Source organism: Martes martes (assembly GCF_963455335.1).
Source record: "Martes martes genome assembly, chromosome: 5".
Classification (NCBI taxonomy): Eukaryota; Metazoa; Chordata; class Mammalia; order Carnivora; family Mustelidae; genus Martes; species Martes martes.
This window is the reverse complement of record NC_137892.1, coordinates 89,457,825-89,477,147: the sequence shown is the minus strand read 5'-3', so window position 1 is coordinate 89,477,147 and position 19,323 is coordinate 89,457,825. Positions and strand designations below refer to the sequence as shown.

The 19,323-nt window shown below is 44.8% G+C and overlaps 1 protein-coding gene across 2 annotated transcripts in view; it reads left to right on the top strand.

Annotated features, from left to right (window-relative positions):
• UBE2D2 (ubiquitin conjugating enzyme E2 D2) overlaps window positions 1-19,323 on the top strand; it is a 113,820-nt gene that overhangs the window by 54,289 nt on the left and 40,208 nt on the right. The window contains exons 6-7 of one of the 2 annotated variants that reach the window (XM_080804040.1): window positions 4,599-4,692; window positions 7,755-9,433. In XM_080804040.1, coding sequence (XP_080660166.1) covers window positions 4,599-4,692; window positions 7,755-7,800 — 140 coding nt within the window. In that variant the 3' untranslated portion in view covers window positions 7,801-9,433. Of the gene's footprint in view, window positions 1-4,598; window positions 4,693-7,754; window positions 9,434-19,323 lie in introns of those variants that run through there. The other variant, XM_080804041.1, reaches the window with a different exon arrangement.

Genomic DNA, 19,323 nt, shown 5'->3' with positions numbered 1-19,323 from the left:
TCATTCATTTGTACTAAGAAGACAGCCTCAAATGCTAAAAAAAAAGAAGTTTTGGGTCTTGCCTGTGTTGGGCTCCCTGCTCCGTGGGGAGTCTAATTCTCCCTCTCCCTCCCCACCCCTACCCCCACCCCCACTTGTACGGGTGCTTTCTCTCTCTCTCAAATAAATAAATCAAATCTAAAAAAAGAAAAGGTTTTGTATGGAAATACATTTGTGACAATGTTACTTATTTCTGCAAATTAGAAATTACAGGTCCAACAGTAGGGGAAGAAATAAATCAATTCAAATATTGCAAAAATACTATGTTTGAAAACAGAAAAGATCTAAATTTGTATGTATTATATAGATGAATTTATATAGAAAAGTATGTTAAATAGTTAAAAGAAATAATGTATAGCTTTAATGTATAGCTTTAGATAACGGGCAACATAGTTTGTGGTAAAGAACAAAGATTCTGGGGCACCTGGGTGGCTCAGTGGGTTAAAGTCTCTGCCTTCGGCTCAGGTCGTGATCCCAGGGTCCCGGGATCGAGCCCCAAGTTGGGCTCTCTGCTCAGCAGGGAGCCTGCTTCCTCCCTTTCTCTCTGCCTGCCTCTCTGCCTACTTGTCATCTCTCTCTCTGTCAAATAAGTAAATAAACTCTTTAAAAAACAAAACAAAACAAAACCAAAGATTCTGGGGGTTCCTGGGTGGCTCAGTCGGTTAAGCATCTGCCTTTAAGCTTGGGTCATGATCTCAAGGTCCTGGGATCGAGTCCTACATCAGGCTCTCTGCTCATCAGGGAGTCTGCTTCTCCCTGTCACTCTCCCTCTGTTTTCTCCCTCCCTCTTTCGCTCTCTGTCAAATAAATAAATAAATTCTATATAAAAAGAAATTCTGTATCCAACTTCCTGTATCTACATCTCAGCTTTACCTTTTACTGGATGAGACTTGAGACAAATTAGCTTCTCTATTCCTCATTTTGTTCATCTGTAAACTAAGGATGATGATTCTGACTAATTCATCATTGTAAAGTTCTAAAAAAACAAAATGCACAGTTGGTTTCTTGTAAGCACTGAAATAACTAGGTTAAGGCACTGTTGTAAAAAGTATTGGATATTTGTCATGTTAACTTTGATGTTATAAGTGTGGTAAGACTTAAATACTCTGACAAATTTTTTAAAGGAAACAAAATATCGGGGTGCCTGGGTGGCTCAGTTGGTTAAGTGGCTACCTTCGGGTCATGTCATGATCCCAGGGTCCTGGGATCGAGCCCCATATAAGGCTCCCTGCTCAGCAGAGAGCCTACTTCTCCTCCCTCTGTCTGCTGCTTCCCTACTTGTGCTCTGTCAAGTAAATAAATAAAATATTTAAAAAAGAAAAAAGGAAACAAAATATTCTAGAGGCATTAAATTAAAATTTATGGCATCCTAGCTAAAAATGTAAAGAAAAAACTAGAGGAACACATTTTTTAAAGTAGTGGCTGAGGGGCCCCTGACTGTCTCAGCCAGTAGTGCATGCTACTCTTAATCTTGAGGTTGTGAGTTGGAATCCCACGTTGGGTGTAGAAATTGTTCAAAAATAAAATCTTTAGGGCACCCAGGTGGCCCAGCTGATTAAGCAACTGCCTTCAACTCAGATCATGATCTTGGAGACCTGGGATCAAGTACCGCACTGGGCTCCCTGCTCAGCAGGGAGTCTGCCTCTCCCTCTGATTCTTTTTTTTTTTTTTTTTAAGATTTTATTTATTTATTTTACAGACAGAGATCACAAGTAGGCAGAGGCAGGCAGAGAGAGAGGAGGAAGCAGGCTTCCCGACGAGCAGAGAGCCCGATGCGGGGCTCGATTCCAGGACCCTGGGATCACAACCCGAGCCGAAGGCAGAGGCCCCAACCCACTGAGCCACCCAGGCGCCCCTCTCCCTCTGATTCTTACCTCTCTCTTGCTCTCTTTCTCTCATTCTCTCTCTCAAATAAATAAATAAAAATCTTAGAAAAAAAAAAAACTTCAAAAAAAAATTGAGGCTGAAATAGTTTTCCAGATAAGTGGGTCCTTTTCTTACATAGTCCGCCTTAATTCAAGGGCTAGTAGTGAAAGTGTTCTTATGATTTACTGGCCTGGTTGTTTTTCCTTCACCAAATAGCAGTAAAGATAGAACTCTAATAAGGGACCAAGAGAGGTGGAATATTGTGTGTGTGTTGGGTGGGGGAAATGAGATAGAAATCTAGTAAGGGACCAAGAGAGGTGGAATATTGTGTGTGTGTATAGTAAGAGGGTCTAGTAGCTGAAATTGTTACTGAACATTTTTTCCTTCCCCCTTGTGTGTCTAGTGTTGATTTTTCAGTTACTCTGAATCATAAGGGCTCTTAGTTTATTTGATGTATGTTCTTTTTTTTTTTTTTTTGATGTATGTTCTATCTGGAAAGCTATCTGTAAAAATAATTGCAGTTCCATTTTGTTGAATTTGATTGTATCAGTGTACCTAAGTTTAGTGTTTTAATGACTTCTCTTTGTAAATTGAATGTGCAGGCAAGCATTTCTGTGAAAGGCCTGAATCCTATATGTGATAATGATTATTCCTTTTTTGAGGGCAGTAGCTTTGACCTGAAATTCTTTCCACTTTGAGTGTATATGTTAGGGATCTAAATACACAGAAAACTTAAAGGAAGCAATTAAGTGTGCCATAAAGCCACTTGATTATATGTTTTTAGAATTGGAAGTGACAGTGGATTATGACACTAATAAAAATGATGAAAAATGTATATGTAGGTAAAAATTTAGCCACTTCAGTGAAGAGTCTCTGCAGGTTGTAGAAATAGGAGTAATTCTCTTTATACGGAAAGAAGATATAGTACTTTATAAAACAAAATCATTTCTTTTTTTAAATGAATTAAAGGTCCCTGAGTGGTAGAGTAAGAATCCTTTTACAGATCACCACTCAACCTTTCATTCCTGGAAAGAAAGTTAGAAAAATTATCTCTTTTAAACAATTTTTTTTAAGGTTGCCGTCTTGGAATAATTGGAATAGTAAATAAGGGAATTTATAACAAATACTAATTTAGTAGCATGTCTAATTTTAGGTGAAGATTCAGTTGAACTCTTGCCAGTTTGATGGGCTGGATAAGTTTCTTCTTTCTGTAGTCAATAATTTCATGAACATTCAGAAATCTGTAACTTCCTGTTGTCATTTCCAGGAAATACATGAAATCTTTCCTTATTGCTGTTAGAATGTTCTGTGCTTGAAGAGGGCATCAGGTGATATACCTGACAATGGGAAGAGAAGATGTTTTGGGCATGCCATCTGCCAGAATTGTGGGCAGCAGGAATGAAGTCAGAAAACATCTTTCCTCATGTTTTTTATTTTCCATATACTCTTAAGGCAAGGAAATAGCTTTTTTGTTAAAAAATTGAATGATTAGGGGCATGTGAACTTTTTCTTCAACCCTCAGAAGACTTTGATCTCTTATAGAATAGGTTTGATAGGAAAAGGAAAAAGTTCTTTTCCTAGTACATTTGATGTTTTGGGGGTAAAATGGGCTCAGAATCATTGCCTCCTGCTGCAGAATATTAGAGAGAAATAAGACAACTGAGTTGTATTGTATCAGAATAGAAGAATTAGGGGCGCCTAGGTGGCTCAGTGGGTTAAGCCTCTGCCTTCGGCTCAGGTCATGGTCCCGGTCCTGGGATCGAGCCCCACATCGGGCTCTCTGCTCAGCGGAGAGCCTGCTTCCTCCTCTCTCTCTCTGCCTGCCTCTCTGCCTACTTGTGATCTCTGTCTGTCAAATAAATAAATAAAATCTTTAAAAAAAAAAAAAGAATAGAAGAATTAGAATTTATTTCAGTATGTCAGAGGCCCCTGAATTTAATGTAATTAGTGACCTTGGCCTCCTCCTCTTTGCATTCAATAAGGAATACATAAGTTTATAACAAATTTGAACAGAGGCAATTGTACTATTGAGATTTGTGTGCCGTGTCCGAGGTTGTCACTGAGGAAATGGCTTAATTGAGATTCTAAAGTGTAATTGAAAAGAATTTGAGACCTTAGTATGTTGTATCCTGCATAGTAAGTGTGGCCAGCCCCATTTGGGGGCAAATACTGATCTTTATGTTCTTTGACTAAGTTGTTTTCAACTAAAAATGAAATAAATCTATTGCATCAGAATGTAGTACCTGTCATTGAGATGACCTGTGATTGTTGGATTTCATGGTTGTCAATTCCAAGAGCATTCAGTAGTGTGGTTGTTTTTGGAAATTTGAGAACCATTTATCTCTGAACATGGGTTTCTAAAAATTGAATTTTGTGGCCTATGAAAAATATTGTTGGTATTGTTGGTCTAGAATTTGAAAGACCCGAACTCTAATTCCACTCTAATTACTCACTAACCAGCGACATCGTGCAAGTCACTTCATCAGCCTGGGCCAGCATCCTTAGGGGTTCAAGAGAAATCTTCCATGAATTTTTCTTGATTATTTTAGCTACTGAGTTAGGTAGAGCTCACAAATCTACTAGGCACTGTAATATCAGTAGGTTCTTAGAATTTTCTCATGTGTTGGCATTTCATGTTTCTTTCAACCCTTTTATCCTCTACTAATTTATACCTTTTTTTCCCCCCATTACAGTACTCTTGTCCATCTGTTCTCTGTTGTGTGATCCCAATCCAGATGACCCTTTAGTGCCTGAGATTGCTCGGATCTACAAAACAGATAGAGAAAAGTAAGTATGGCCAGAAAAGTACCTGTGGTAGGATGCAGATGTTTGTCTCAGATCTTAACTCAGGGCTGAGTATGAGTCAGATATTTAAAATGAAGTTCTGATATACTCACCTGGGGACAGAAAGAAGAGTGTTTGCATCAGATAGCATTGTAAGTTGAGGATGCCAATCTTATTTATAATTGTTTCAAATGACTCCCACTGTCGAGAAAGACTCTATAGTGTATTTTCTAAGAGCACTATTTCTTCTGCTTGGCTTTTGACATTAAAGCATTTTGTATCAAGAGCCCATCTGTCTTTGGTAGGTATTTGTAAATTAATGGGAATTGATTTTCTGCCATTTGGCATAATCTAAAAAGAAAGGGAGTGGATGCAGCAAGACATGAAAGCCCCAGATTTCCTTTAAAAACAATGTAGATGGGGTGCCTGGGTGGCTCAGTCATTAAGCATCTGCCTTTGGCTCAGGTCATGATCCCAGTCCTGGGATCGAGCCCCGCATCAGGCGCCCTGCTCAGCGGGAAGCCTTCTTCTCCCTCTCCCACTCCCCCTGCTTGTTCCCTCTCTCACTATGTCTCTCTCTGTCAAATAAATTAAAATCTTAAAAAATAAAAATAAAAAACAATGTAGAATTTACATATTTTAGAATTGTACTATGAATTATTGAGGGAGTGGTCAGGATATTGAAAAAGATAGTAACTGAAAGTGTTCTAATTTTTCAATTTTGTGTATCATTCTTTAAGACTGTATGAGGAGGATGCCTGGGTGGCTCAGTGGGTTAAGCCTCTGCCTTCAGCTCAGGCCATGATCTCAGGGTCCTGGGATCAAGCCCCACATCAGGCTCTGCTCGGCAGGGAGCCTCTTTCTCCCTCTCTCTCTTCTTGCTTCTCTTGTCTACTTGTGATCTCTCTCTCTGTCAAATAAATAAATAAAATCTTAAAAAAAAGAAAAGAAAAAACTATCGAAGGAAATAAGTGGGAGAGCGTGGATAATTTTCTAAAGCTAAAATAAAAAGGATTAAAGGGGTACCTGGGTGGGTGGCTTAGTCATTTAGCGTCTGCCTTCAGCTCAGGTCACGATCCCAGGGTCCTGGGATCAAGCCCCGCATCAGGCTCCCTGCTCAGCAGAAGCCCGTTTTCCCTCTCCCACTCCCCCTGCTTGTGTTCCTGCTCTCACTGTCTCTCTCTCTGTCAAATAAATAAATAAAATCTTTAAAATATATATATATATATAAAAAAGGGATTAAGAGTTCATTGAATTCTGTTGGATTTGAGAGATTTATAGATAGTATATTTTTATTTTTTTAAGTTTTTATCTATTTGAGTAATTGCTATACCCAACATAGGGCTTGAATTCACAACCTCGAGATCAAGAGCCACATGCTCTTCTGACTGAGCTAACCAGACACCCCTAGATAGTTTTTTTTTTTTTAAGATTTTATTTATTTATTTGACAGAGATCACAAGTAGGCAGAGAGACAGGCAGAGAGAAGAGGAAGCAGGCTCCCTGCTGAGCAGAAAGAAGCTGAAGGCAGAGGCTTTAACCCACTAGGCGCCCCCCTAGATAGTATATTTCAATTTTAAATGGAGCTACACCAAGAATGGGGGGTTATAACAGCAATTGGTTCTTAGTTTAGTTTTGTATGTGTTTATCTCTGAATAGTATCTATAGTTATGTATTTCTGGCTGCATTCAAAATAAAATTAGATCATGCTTTTTCCTATTTGTGTATACATTCACAAATTTTTTTATTTAAGTTTTTTTTTTTAAGATTTTATTTATTTATTTGACAGAGACAGCAAGAGAGGGAATACAAGCAGGGGGGGTAGTGGGAGAAGGTGAAGCAGGCTTCCCACCAAGCAGGGAGCCTGATGTGGGGCTCGATCCCAGGACCCTGGGATCGTGACCTGAGCTGAAGGCAGACGCTTAATGACTGAGCCACCCAGGTGCCCCTTTTTTCTAAGATTTAAAAAAAATTTTTTTTAAAGATTTTATTTATTAGGGAAAGAGAGAGAGTGTGTAGGAGTGGGATGAGAGGCAGGGGAGAAGCAGACTCCCCACTGAGCAGGAAGCATGATATGGGGCTAAATCTTGGGACTCCGGGATCATGACCTGAGCTGAAGGCAGACACTTAACCAACTGACCCACCCAGACACCCCTTAAAAATTTTTTTAAAGTAATCTCTACACCCAGTGTGGGGCTTGAACTCACAACCCTGAGATTGAGTCACATGCTCTGCCAGCTGAGCCGGCCAGATGCCCCACACAAATTTTTTTGATTAGAGAACCATTTTGTCCAATATCTGGGTGGGCATGAATGCCTTCCAAAAGGGATTTCCCACGTCGTTATAATGGTGATATTCATTGAACTTTCCTGAATCCCTTTTTAAAGAACTATAGAATCTTTTGTCCTTCTTATTTTACTACTAGAATATTCTTCTGTAGTAATAAACCCATTCATTTAGCAACAAAATTGTTAAGTTCTGCCAGAACTGGTTTTATTGATACAGAGGAAAGTATTATGTCAGTTTAGTCAAGAACCATATAATGTGGAATTATGTAGTTTTAAGAACTCAAAATAAATGAATCAGTGACTGAAGATCTTTCTTAGAAATAGGTCATTCAAATATAGAATAAAGGTATACCAGCAAATGCTAAGATTTAATCAGAATCCTCTATTAGTAGCATTTATGGGACATGGTTTAAAGTTTTAAAGCCTTTCCCTCCATCACTGAATAAATGCTTATTCGAAATTTAGAAAGAGGGGCACCTGGGTGGCTTAATCAGTTAAGCATCCCATTCTAGATTTCAGCTCAGGTCATGATCTCAGGGTCATGGGATCAAGCCCTGCATCAAGCATGTAGTTTACTTGTCCCTTTCCCTATGCTTCCTCCACCCATCAACACACACACATGCTCACATTCTCTCTTTCTCTCACTCAAATAAATAAGGTTTTGCTTGATAGTACTGGTTATTCCCCTCAAGTTTCATATAGGATAATGAATGAAATCTGTTGCTTTTTGACTGACTCCTCACCTGTGTTAAGCCAAGCTTCTTTTTGTGTGTACAGGTACAACAGAATAGCTCGGGAATGGACTCAGAAGTATGCGATGTAATTAAAGAAATTATTGGATAACCTCTACAAATAAAGATAGGGGAACTCTGAAAGAGAAAGTCCTTTTGATTTCCATTTGACTGCTTTCTATGAGCCCACGCCTCATCTTCCCCTGTGCACATGTTTACCTGATACAGCAGTGCTGCGTGTTGTACATACTTGGAACAACAAACTAGAAATACTGTACTTCTGTACCAACATTGCCTCCTAGCAGAGAAGTGTGTGTGTGACAAGCCAGTTCTCCAGGCGTAACCTAGGTGTGAGACTAAAAGTTTTCCTTACTGACTTAAATTTGGATAACGGCAAGGTGAGGGGTGGTGGGTATGGTGTGTGCTTGGATGGGGAAGAAAAGCTCCACTGACCTGTAGGAGATTGTTTTTAAGTGGAATCCTTTTAAACTCAGAACAGTTATGAAAAGCAAGGTGAAGAACACGAAGCTGTTTCTGTATTCATGTTTTTCGGAAGGACCTACGTCTTAGGTGAAAGTTATGACCAACCAGATTAAACTCTACCCACATCCTGTATTTTAAGGTCTAAGTTTAACTGGTCAACATTTAAATGGATTGGAGCTATTAGTACATAAAGTGTGATGGGCTTTGGTCCCACATCTTTTGCATCTCCCCACCCTTCAACCTTTGTCCTTTCAGCCCCTTTCTCTCTTCCACATTCTTTGGTTTGTATGTGGTTTCTCAGTTAATACATAGCTAATAGCTCTTATTTTTCTTATGTTTTTAACTGCTTAGGTCTATCTGGATGTAAGGGTGAAAATTCATTTGATGGAAATACTTGTGTATATTTAAAGACCCAATTGCTCCTCTGGAGCTTGTACGTTCAAGAATGATTAATCTGTGTAATAAACTGATTACTACAGTCATTACATATAATTTTGTGTGAATAGGCTTTTTGATTTTAAGAACTTTGTCTAGCAGAGATTAAATGGTGGGTTCTCCCCCCCCCAAAATGTTTTCATTTATACTGGTTACATTTCAAAATCATGAAACAATTCCAGTTTACATAGTCAAAATGATATCTTGAAAGTAATTTTACTGAACAAGATAAGGGCATAAGCTTAAAAGCATTTCCATGAAACTTACATGTGCAGTATTCCAGGAACATGACTGTTAAACTAATAAATCTGCTTTATTAATGAAACTAAGCTGCATTTCACAAAAACCTTGTAACATTCCCTTGGTACATAGGACATAAAACAAAGGCATTGCTATTTGGTAGGTTAAGCTTCTGTGATTGTGATTGTTAAAAGAGCAACACTGACCAAACCTGGGAAACATGAGCACAATCTTGTATTGGAGAGTCTACATAATTACTTTGCACTGACATTGCAGGATGTTCATCCAATTATAAATTGTACTGTATGTGGCTTTTTGAAGTCTTCCCTTGACTCTAGTAAACTGTAGTTTGAAACTTGTAAACAACTGTGTTTGCCAGAAACATCGTTCATGTGAACTAGGCAAGTTACCTTTTTTTCCCTCCTTCTCCTAATCTAATTGTGTAAACCAGGCCAGCCTGAAGGCTGTGGCTGATGCTCTCTAGCCATCAGGTTCTTTCAAATGCATCTTTACACTCTTGCACAAAAATCGAGGAATAAATGTCCACTGCTTTTGGTTTTAAACTTGTTTAACTTGTCTGATCTCTCAGTGTAACTATCCCTCCATCTCGGAATTAAGGTGTGCTATAACCTGAAAGCTCTTAAACTGCTGCTTTGCTGTTGGCTGTGTCCTAGCATTTCTACCATTCTTGACCTTGCAAAAAAGGTTTGACTGTTCACATGTGTGGGGAAAGGAGTTAGAATTGAGCTCCAACCTAAAATTACCCTGTAGTCTCAGTATCATGGGCAGGTGGGAATTCATCAGTTTTGGACTTGCGAGTAACTAGACAGGTGACTGTAGGTCAGTTGCACAGATCCTGAAAGCCCACTCTTTGTCATTTGAGAGAGCAGCCAGCACGTTAGCATTGATTAGGTCATAATGTAGATACTTTCACAGGAATGCTCTGAAGTATTTTTAAATGCTAAATAAAAGCCATCGTAGTGGTGTATAGGTGCCAAATGAAAGGGTTTGAATAGTCATAAATAACATTAGGCCCTTGAATGCAGTTTGGTTTTACTTATCTGGATATAGAGCATATTTGGACCAGTCTGCATGCATATGCCTTGGCCAGAACAAAGTTGGTGAGGGAGGCCACATTCTCCACTCATGAAGAAAAGTGTGTTAACCTGGAGGGGTTCTCATCTAGAATCACGTTGCTTTTTTGCAGGAATGCCTCTGGCTTTATCACATATGAAAGCTCATTTGCAGTAACCTTGATGATCTTGGTGAGGCATTGGTTATCAGGTACGTCAGTATTGGAATGTCAAGTGTATGGATTCCTTTTGCTTTGCTGCTTAATTCTTAATGTGGAGTGCTTGGACAAATTAGAGCTGGAGCAGTCCCTTTTAGTTATATGATTTCAGATACTTGCATGCTTTGTTATTGGCCAGTGGTTAAAGGTAGCATTGTCCTGCTGGTTTCTATACTTTGGATAGTACATAGACTTGGAAGGAGGGTTCCTGGGTTAGGGAATGGCAGGGAGGTGTGTAGAGAGGATAATGGTAGTGGTCAGAGTGAAGGGACCGTGTCCTCTGCCCTGACCTAGCAATAGAGGCATTCTTTTCCCACTTCCAGTGTCTACAGTTTTCCACTTTGTGAGTCCTTCCTCTTTGCCTCAACAGGTTAGTTTGAGCCTTAGGTAGAGAAATGAATTATTTCCATATTACAGTTGGAATGCCTATAAACTGTCCCGTGTCTGCAATTAAGGTGAAACTGGCTTTTGTCTCAGTCTGCTGTATGATACTCCCTAAGATCTAATGGCTTTAATAGAAGAACTTCAATTCCTGGGTCTTCTGAATCATGACCATATCTTTCCTTCCTTCCTACTCAGGAATAAGCATCCTTATTACCCTGCAGAAAATTTTCACTAGCGTTAAGGACCCATCTCCTTTTGATTCTCTTTGTGAAACACTTCATTTCAAGTGATGGGCTATTTTGATGGGCGTGAGGTTATACAGGAGAAAGCAGATTTTTAATAGAAAATAACTGAAGGTAATAAGCTTCCCAAGTATATGTTCATGTATGTCCAAGGAGAGGAAATAAATTTCCTTTGAGGTGCTTCTGGAGCCTTTTTCCTATTCAATTTTACCTTATGTTGTGCATGCACTTAGATGAGAGCGGCTTTGAGTTCTCTGCCCCACAGAAACCTTAAAAGCTCCAGCTGCTAAACAGTTGGTATTCAGGCTTCTCTGAGTGTGTCCAGGCCACTTCCTGGGATGGCCAGTTCCTAGTATGGGCCAGTTCCTGGGACTAGCTGTGGGATCACTTTGTCATGTTTAATATTCATTGTTGCCATATTTTTACCTTAGTTGATACCAGTGGGAAAGCTCAAAGGTTAGACTGTCTAAACTCTTAAAGCCTTGGGTCTCAGTGGCTCAGTGTATATAACATGATTGCCAGCCAGCTTTGGCCTTTCTCAGTGACTGCTCCTGGGCTGGTTGAGTCAGAATTAAAACATTTTTTGTGACAAGTGGTCACTTTTCATCTTCGAATTATTTATAGAGAGCTGCATCTGATCAGAGGCAGAGTGTAATCTGCCTCTTAACACATGTAGAACTGTGTGAATATCTTAGCACCAAGAGAGCTGCTTAATAGTTTTTAATTGAGTGGATTTATTTATTTTTAACCTCCTGAGTAAGTTGTTACTGGTAGAATGGCCATTTCTAGGGCTGGGGATCCTGGGTGCCTGGAGTAAGCTGCCAGTGACTGCTGTTCAGGGGAAGAGCAGCGCCAGCATTGATTAGAATATGCTCTGCTCCTCTTCCAACTTCTAAGGATATTAGGGGAAATAGCTACCATTTTCTCAGGCACCACTCTCCTTGCTTTGAGCAACTTGTTAATCCTATTTTAACGTCTTCCTAAATACTTAAAAATCTTAAAAGGTATTCTCCAGATCTAAATTGTAGGGCCTTTAGTGAATGAGAGTGAGTAGGGAGGGTTTAATTTTCCTGACCGTAGGATCAACTATCTACCCCCCCCCCATTGTGCTTTCTCAGCTTTTAAGTTTTCCATCAGCAGTAAAGTTAACTTTGGACGCTTCAAAGCTCCTCCTTGGGCTCCCTTACTTGGAAGTTTCTAGAAACAGCTCCCAAATACAATCTGACATTTGAGCTTCAGAATCAACATCATCTCATGGGTGAAAGAGACATGCTGTGCTTGAGGTAGTTGGCAAAAGCTAGGTCATCTACTTGACTACAGGGGTGGCTGGAGCTTCCCCCAGCTAAATAAGGAGCAATACTAGTTAGGTCCTTCTGGGCAGTTTCCCAGTCAGTTTTGCTGCCATCTTTGAAAGGTGTGGCTGCTGGCAGGGTGTTGCATTTTGAGTTACCAGGACCTAGCCTGGTTAAAGAGGGCAATAAGGATTTCCAGTCACCTGTTCACCTGTGACACAGGGAACCAAGGCTTTCTCAGACTTGCCAGAGAAATTGAACTTTTCTGGAAGTATGGCTCCAGGCCATCTCATCCTGGTCCTCTTTTGGAGGAAACAAGAAGAGGACATTGGAGAAGGGGTGAGGAGAGGTTTTGATGCATTGTAACAGGTTATGGGGCAGATGCTGTTTCCATGAGGGTGGGTTCAACCTCTTAGTTGATAGAAAGGGCACTTCTTTTGAAGTTTAGGATGTAGATTTTGTGGAGGTGGGCAGGATTCCTTTCTGACACACTGTCCCTGTTTATCCTGCCCACCTGCCACCCTCTAACTTTAGGTGACAGTTGGATGGGTTTAAATTTCTGTGCCCACAGATGGAGAAGGTGACTAAGATGCATATGCTTTGGTAAGGAGTGAGCTGGTATTTGAGTGGATGCTTGTGCCTGAGTGGCCAGCAGAGGGCAGTGGTGACCCATGGCTGTAACAACCGAGAGGTGGGTGGTCAGTAAATCTGCTTGCGCAGAACCTGAGAGGGGCTTTTGTTGGGATGGGGAGGCCTCTTTGGGCTTGGCTTTGTTCACAGTTTATGCAGAACTGGATGGGCCAGTGCCTAGCTCAGTCAAGCTCCATCATAGCCTTAATCACAGTGAGGGAACAGGGCCCAATGCCTGCCAGAAGTGTCATGCTACCAGCTCCCCTCTCTCCTTCCTATTGGTATAATAGCCATATCCCTGGGTTGTGGACAGGTCAGTAGGGTCTTAGCCATGGTCTTTGCCCACCTGGCTAAGGGTTGCATGGGGGCAAAGACTTGTCAGTCACTTCATGCGAATAAGGAGATCTCATATTTTTTGGCAGCTCTGTGCCTGGTGCCCACTGTTGCCTTTCCCCAGAGGCAGGCAGTCCCTGTCAGTCCAGCCAAGCAGTCCAGGCTCATTTGCCTGCCCACTTACCTGGGCAAGTCGGACAGAGTTTTTCATACCCTGAGGGATGGAGGCCTGGAGACAGGAGGAACAGAGGTGGGGGCTGGTGATAGGACTCTTGTCTTCCCTTAACCTTTTTAATTTCTCTTGTGTTTTGGGGCTCCAGGCTCCCCAATCTTCAATTCCAACAGCTGTGAGCCTCCAGGGCCACTGCCTGGAAGCCAGCTGCCTCTTCTTGGGGAATTCTCTGAAATTCCAGTCTTGGCCATCTGGATATGCAAATATCTCCAGAATTGCTGAACCTCCAAGTGGCTACACCCCAGGCAGAGTTGGGAGAATTAACCACCACTATCCCCAGATGGGGAAACTGCCTAGGGGTTGTTGGTGCCTGGAACCCAGGTTTTCACCTACTGAGAGACCCATTGTAAGAGTGGGGGAAGAGAGAGGAGTCTTTATGGCTCCTCAGGTCCTGTTCTAGTTCCTAACTATGTAAGGAATTTTGCATTCAGAGGAGGAATTGGGAGACCCCTGAGGGCCCTTTCTGGAGAGTGAGGCTCTGGGCCTAAGAAAATCCCCAGAATAAGGACAGAAGCCTTGGGTCTATCCTGGCCAGAGGGTGGGGGGATACCTGCAAGGAAAGCTGATTTCCTGCCAGGCCAGACCTAGGCAATAGAGCTGGACTTAGACAACCCAGAGTAGGGCCTGGCCCCCAGAATGCCTTGCTCTCCCCCAGGCCTCCCCCTGGGGCTGGTTATCTGGCTGCAGCAGGAGGAATGTGTGCTCTGAGTGGGGAAGGCGGGGGCTCAGGGTCAGGGTGGAAACCTGGGAATGTGGACTCTCTGCCTGCCCCTGTCCCTGTTAGAAGGGAGGGAGTCATGGAGAATGTGGCTGGCAGGCCCCAGGCGTGGGAGAGTGTAGGTCTGCTTGTGTGTGTGAATATGTGCAGAAGGGGGCTGCCCATGTGTGTATGAACTTGTGAGAGAATTGTGAGCATGGACATTCCTTAGTGTTTATGCATATGGGTGTGAGCCTAAGCTGTGTAGCCTTTGAGAAACAGGAGTCAAATCTGTGTTTGAACCATAGGCTGTGACTTTTCAGTTGTATATTCTTGGGCAACTAATTTTTCTCTCCTTATCTTCGTTTTCTCACCTAGAAAATGGGCAGTTGGCTTCCAGCCTGGCCCTTAGGCAATGCTTGGTGGAAAATGGCCTTATCAAGCTGAAGGGGTCCTTATGGGTTCTCAAGGAGGGGTATGGATGGACAGTGGGACATCTTTCCTAGATTCTTATATAAGCCAGAAGTTTTTCCCTCTACACCCAGGGACTTGGGGTGGACTGTAATGGGCCCCTTTAGGGCCCACAACTCACACACCACTTAGCAGGGCCTGCAAAAGTGTACTAGTAAGCAGAATGGGTAAATGTTTGGATGGACATTCCTGGCCAGCCTGTGTGTCCTTACCCAGGATTTGTCTGTTTCTCTACTTCTCTTGGGGGTCAAAAAGGGAGTCCAGCTACCCCTTCTGGTGAATAAAAGCCTAGAGAGGTGGTGGGAGGTGTTCCCTCCAGCCACCTGGGAGTGGGAAGTCCTGTGGAAGGAGGCCAGATCTCTGTCAGCTGTTTCATAGCCCTACCTGAAGGATGAGGGTGAGGGGTGATTGTAGCATTGCACATAGCCCAGGATCCATGCTTTCCCACCTCCTAGGTCAGGCTGCCTAGTAGTCCTACAACTCTCTTCCTAAAGAGTATGTGCACGCAAACACACAAGAGCATATATGCATGTATATGTGCTTGTACACACACGGGATTTGGGGATCACAGGGTTATTGAAGTCTGCAGACAGAACTTGGGATCCTAGCACAGAGAGGTTGGGGAATTAGCCAAGGTCACACAGCTAGGAAGAACTCCGGAGGGAATGTTGGGAGTCTTTCTGGGTAGAACCTTTAGGGGGAGCTCCCTGGCTGCAAGGGATTTTTTTTTTTTTTTTTCTTTTTTAGAGAGAGATAGAATCACAAGTAGGCAGAGCAGCAGGCAGAGAGAGAGGGAGAAGCAGGCTCCCCACTGAGCAGAGAGCCCGATGTGGGGCTTGATCCCAGGACCCTGAGATCATGACCTGAGCCGAAGGCAGAGGCTTAACCCACTGAGCCACCCAGGTGCCCCTGCAAGGGATTTTTGAAAGCCCCTGGGAGGGCCCAGGCTTTCACTGGAGGAAGTGAGGGCTACAGCCCCGCTGGCCCTGTACTGGAACCACAGGAGTGGCCTATAAGGGTGTGTTGAAGGAATGACAGATCTTGGCCCTGCTCCCACACACATGCACTGCTGGGAATGGGGGGTTGAAATTGCTGAGATCAGTGGCCAGCCCTGTTTCCTGCTTTGGATTTGGAATAGAGAGGGCTTTTCCGAGGTCTCTGGAACTGATGTCTCAGTTTCTGTATGGGGAAATGGAGGAATGGAGAAAGGGTTTGATTAAGGATGGTCCTTAAGGAGCTTATGTAAGAGGTCTGGGACCCTGTGTAACTGAGTGGATCACTGCTTGGTGGAGGGCAGGGGAGTTCTTTGTGTTCTACAACTTTGTGAGAGTGACAGGAAATGGGGCCAGTAGTTATATACTGGTTGAGTTGCACCTGGTGAGAGATTGGGGGTTGTTTCCCTGCCAAAGCCCCAGAGTATGTAGCGGCATACCCCTGTAGTAGGGAAATGATAATGTGTGGCCACTGTTGTGACTGAATGTAACAGTGGTAGTTGTGTTTGTGACACTTGAGTGGTGTTTCCCAGGTATGTGTAATGGCAGAACAAGTTTGGTTGCTGGGGTGAATCAGGTTCCTGGAAAGGAATGGAGCTATCCGGAGAGAGATACTATTAAGTAGTTACAGGCATTATATGTTACCTGGGTATAGAACATACTAGTGGCTATTAATGATCCTAAGACCCTCTTTGTTTTGAGCACTCACAGGATGCCTGGCCCTGCGCTGTGCGCTCACCTGGCAGTAGCTCCCTTAGTTCTGTCAGAACCCTGTAAGTGAATGCTATTTTGCCTGTCCCGCAGTATTTGCTTATTGTAACACATTATATTCACCTATGGGGATGTGCTGGACCTGCAGCTGTGTCTTACTTGCTGAGTTGCCACTTGTGATGCTATGTGGCCTTGTTATGTGCTTGGGCTCTTGATTCCATTGTGTTGCTAGGATGGGTTGTTGCATAGTATGACACCCAGTTTGACAACGTTCTTTGAGGTGGTGGTGAAGACATGCAATTTGGCTGTGTGACTTTTTTCTTTGTTGTGTGACTTTGTTGTACAGCCAGAATACGTAACTCCCTCCTGTTGCCTGGTTTGAGACTAGCAAGTGGAACGTATGACTCATTTTGTGTCCTAGTGATAGGGTGGGTGTCTAGTGTAGGGTCATAGGTTGTGGTGGTGGGAGGGCCTGTTGTGGCAGGGTTAACTGGTGGTACAATGGTCTGACTCTGTGGTTGTTACGTGTATCTGTGACACTACTGTGCGTGTCCATAAGAACCATTTGTTTGACCCTGTTGTGTCGAGACTTGTGGCACAAACTGTTGTGTGGTGTAACTCCCGTGTAGTGAGTGTCCCTCCTTTGTGGTGGCAATGGCTCTTAGCGATGTTTCCCTCTACAGATTGTGTATCCGTGTGACCCCTCTGTGCCGCTGTTCCCCTTAGAAGGTCTGTGTGTTGTTTGACCTCGGTGCAGATGCCCCCACCTCCGCTGGCCACGCCGCCCCTCCCCCACGCCGTCCGCCAGCGCCGCTCGGCGATCGATCGCCATTGATTGTCCCTGACGAGCTGCTCCACTTTCCAGCCAATGTCAGGAGGGGGGATCTCCGCCGCCCTGGCGGTGTCATTTCCACACACTCCCTGGGCTGCCGCCAGCGCGGGCGCCACCAAGAGCCGGCCTGGATTGCCTGGAGCGCGGACCGGACCACCCACACCTTGCCAGGATGCCCCCGACGGGGCGGCCCAAGCCCCCCAGCTGCCGAGCCTGTGGCCCAGCACCCAGGACCCCCACTTCTCGGGTGGGTGGATTTTGTCACCACCGGAGTTTGAGCTGAGCCCGAGGGAAAGGAGGAGGGGGGCCCAGTCGGTGCTCCCGGATGGGGGCACTGCCGTTTCCTGCGGGGCGGAGGCGCCAGCGGGCCAACTTTGTAGGGGCCCAAACAGATGCTAATGATTTTCCGGGAGACGCCGGTTATCTCTGGCCCCAGCCAGCCCGCCAGCACTGCCCGGGCACAGACACCTCCCCACCCTCCCTCTCACCGGCGCCCCCCAGACCCGCTAAATGACCGCCGGCCCCGAGGGGACACTGGTGGGTTGTAGACTCCTTAGTAGGCCCCAGAACTTGGGCTGTGGGGTAATGGTTGCTCCCTGTCTACCCAGGACGTTACTGTATCTTTTTATGAGCCCTTTCCCAAAGCCGCTTTTCAAGCAGGGGAAAGTAAGGCTCAGAGAAACCCTGCCCAAGGTCACACGGACCTAGCAGTTGCTCAGCTGAGTGGGTTACCCTCTCTTAGAGCCACCCTGTTGGGGACTCAACAGTCCCTCATCGCCCAGGGGCTGAGCCAGTTTCCAGGCTCCCCGGTGGAAGTGCTGACGTGGCTCTGGGCAGCTGTCTGGGGCCTGGAAGCAGGGCAGATGTCACAGAGCCCAGGGGAGGAGGCGGCTCCACGGGGAGGGCCAGGAGGGGGAGGGCAGGCAGGGCCTCTGGCCTGGCCAGACACGCCTCCTCCCCCTAGGCCTGGCTGTCTGTCTGGGGCTGGGGCACAGCCATGGGCCTGGCTGACCCGCCTCCAAGTCTAGCTCCAGGTCCTCTGTGTGGCTGTTGACAAGTGCTACAACCTCTCTGGGCCTCTTCCTCTCCTGTCAGAGCATAACAGCACCTGCTTTGGATGGCTGTGAGCCTGATACGAAAGCAAAGGTGTGCAGTGCCTCCAATCCAGTGCTGGGCACACTGTTCCTGCTCAATAAAAGTCAGCTATTATTATTGTTGTTGTCTTTGCAAGTGGGAATTCAGTGTGTCCAAAGGCAAAACTGAGTTTTGAGGGTGCCAGCTGGCTTCAGAGGTCATTCCAGCCAGCCTCCTGCCTTGCTGCCCCTGGCCCTCTGCATTTCACATGCTTGTCTAGCTTTGTTCCTTCTTACTGAAGTGTCAGCCCCCCTCAGCTCTGCCTGCTGCCAAGCTGCCCCCACTCCCTCTTGTTGGTGTGGTTCCCTCCTATCTGGCCGCCACATTGGGTCCCTCAAACAGCGCAGCCCCCTGGGAACAGCAATCGATGGGGCGGAACAGCCTCCCTGACAGATGGACCCACGGAGGCTGGGCTGCTTCAGCAGAGCTCCCTAGGAAACCAGAGATAGGAGCTGAGCCACCATGGCTGCCTCCTAAATAGAAATGGGAGGGAGCGGGGAGATGAGGAGGAGGCCAGAGCTTCCAACCAGCTCCAGACTGGGCCAGGCCCCTGGGAACAGGCCTGGAGGGACAGGGCAGCCCCTGTGCTTTGTCACAGTTGCAGAATCCTCTTGGGGAGAAGGCCCTGTGGAGCTTACCTGGTAGGTGGGATATGTCTGAGTCCCCCTTCATGGGCAAATGAAGAGTTTTTCCAGGCCCCCTATCATGGGCACTTTTTCTAACAAACCCAGAGCGAGGGTGGTGGGTACGTAGGTGGACAGGCAGGAGGCTTACCACCATTTCTCAGGCCACAAGGGGCATTTAAAGCCAGAATGGCAAAAGTACCTTCTCTCCCTGTGGGGGTGGGAGGTGATAAGCCTTGGCCTCAGAGAGAAAGAGGTTGTGTGTGTGTGTGTGTGTGTGTGTGTGTGTGTGTGTAAAACGACTCCTCCCTCCTACCAGAGTCCCAGATTAGTTGGGGAAAGTCTTTCCGGGGTTTCTCAACCTCAGCACTATTGACATTTTGGGCCATTTAATTCTTTGTCCTGTACATTTAGGATGTTTAGCAGCATCCCTGGTCTCTACCCCATTAATGCTAGTAGCAATGGTTGTGACAACCAACAATGTCTCCAGACACTGTCCATTGTCCCTTGGGAGGCAGAATTAGCCCTAGTTGAGAACCACTGGTCTGACCTCAGGATCAGCCCCCTAGATTGGAAGGGGTGGCCAAGACCCA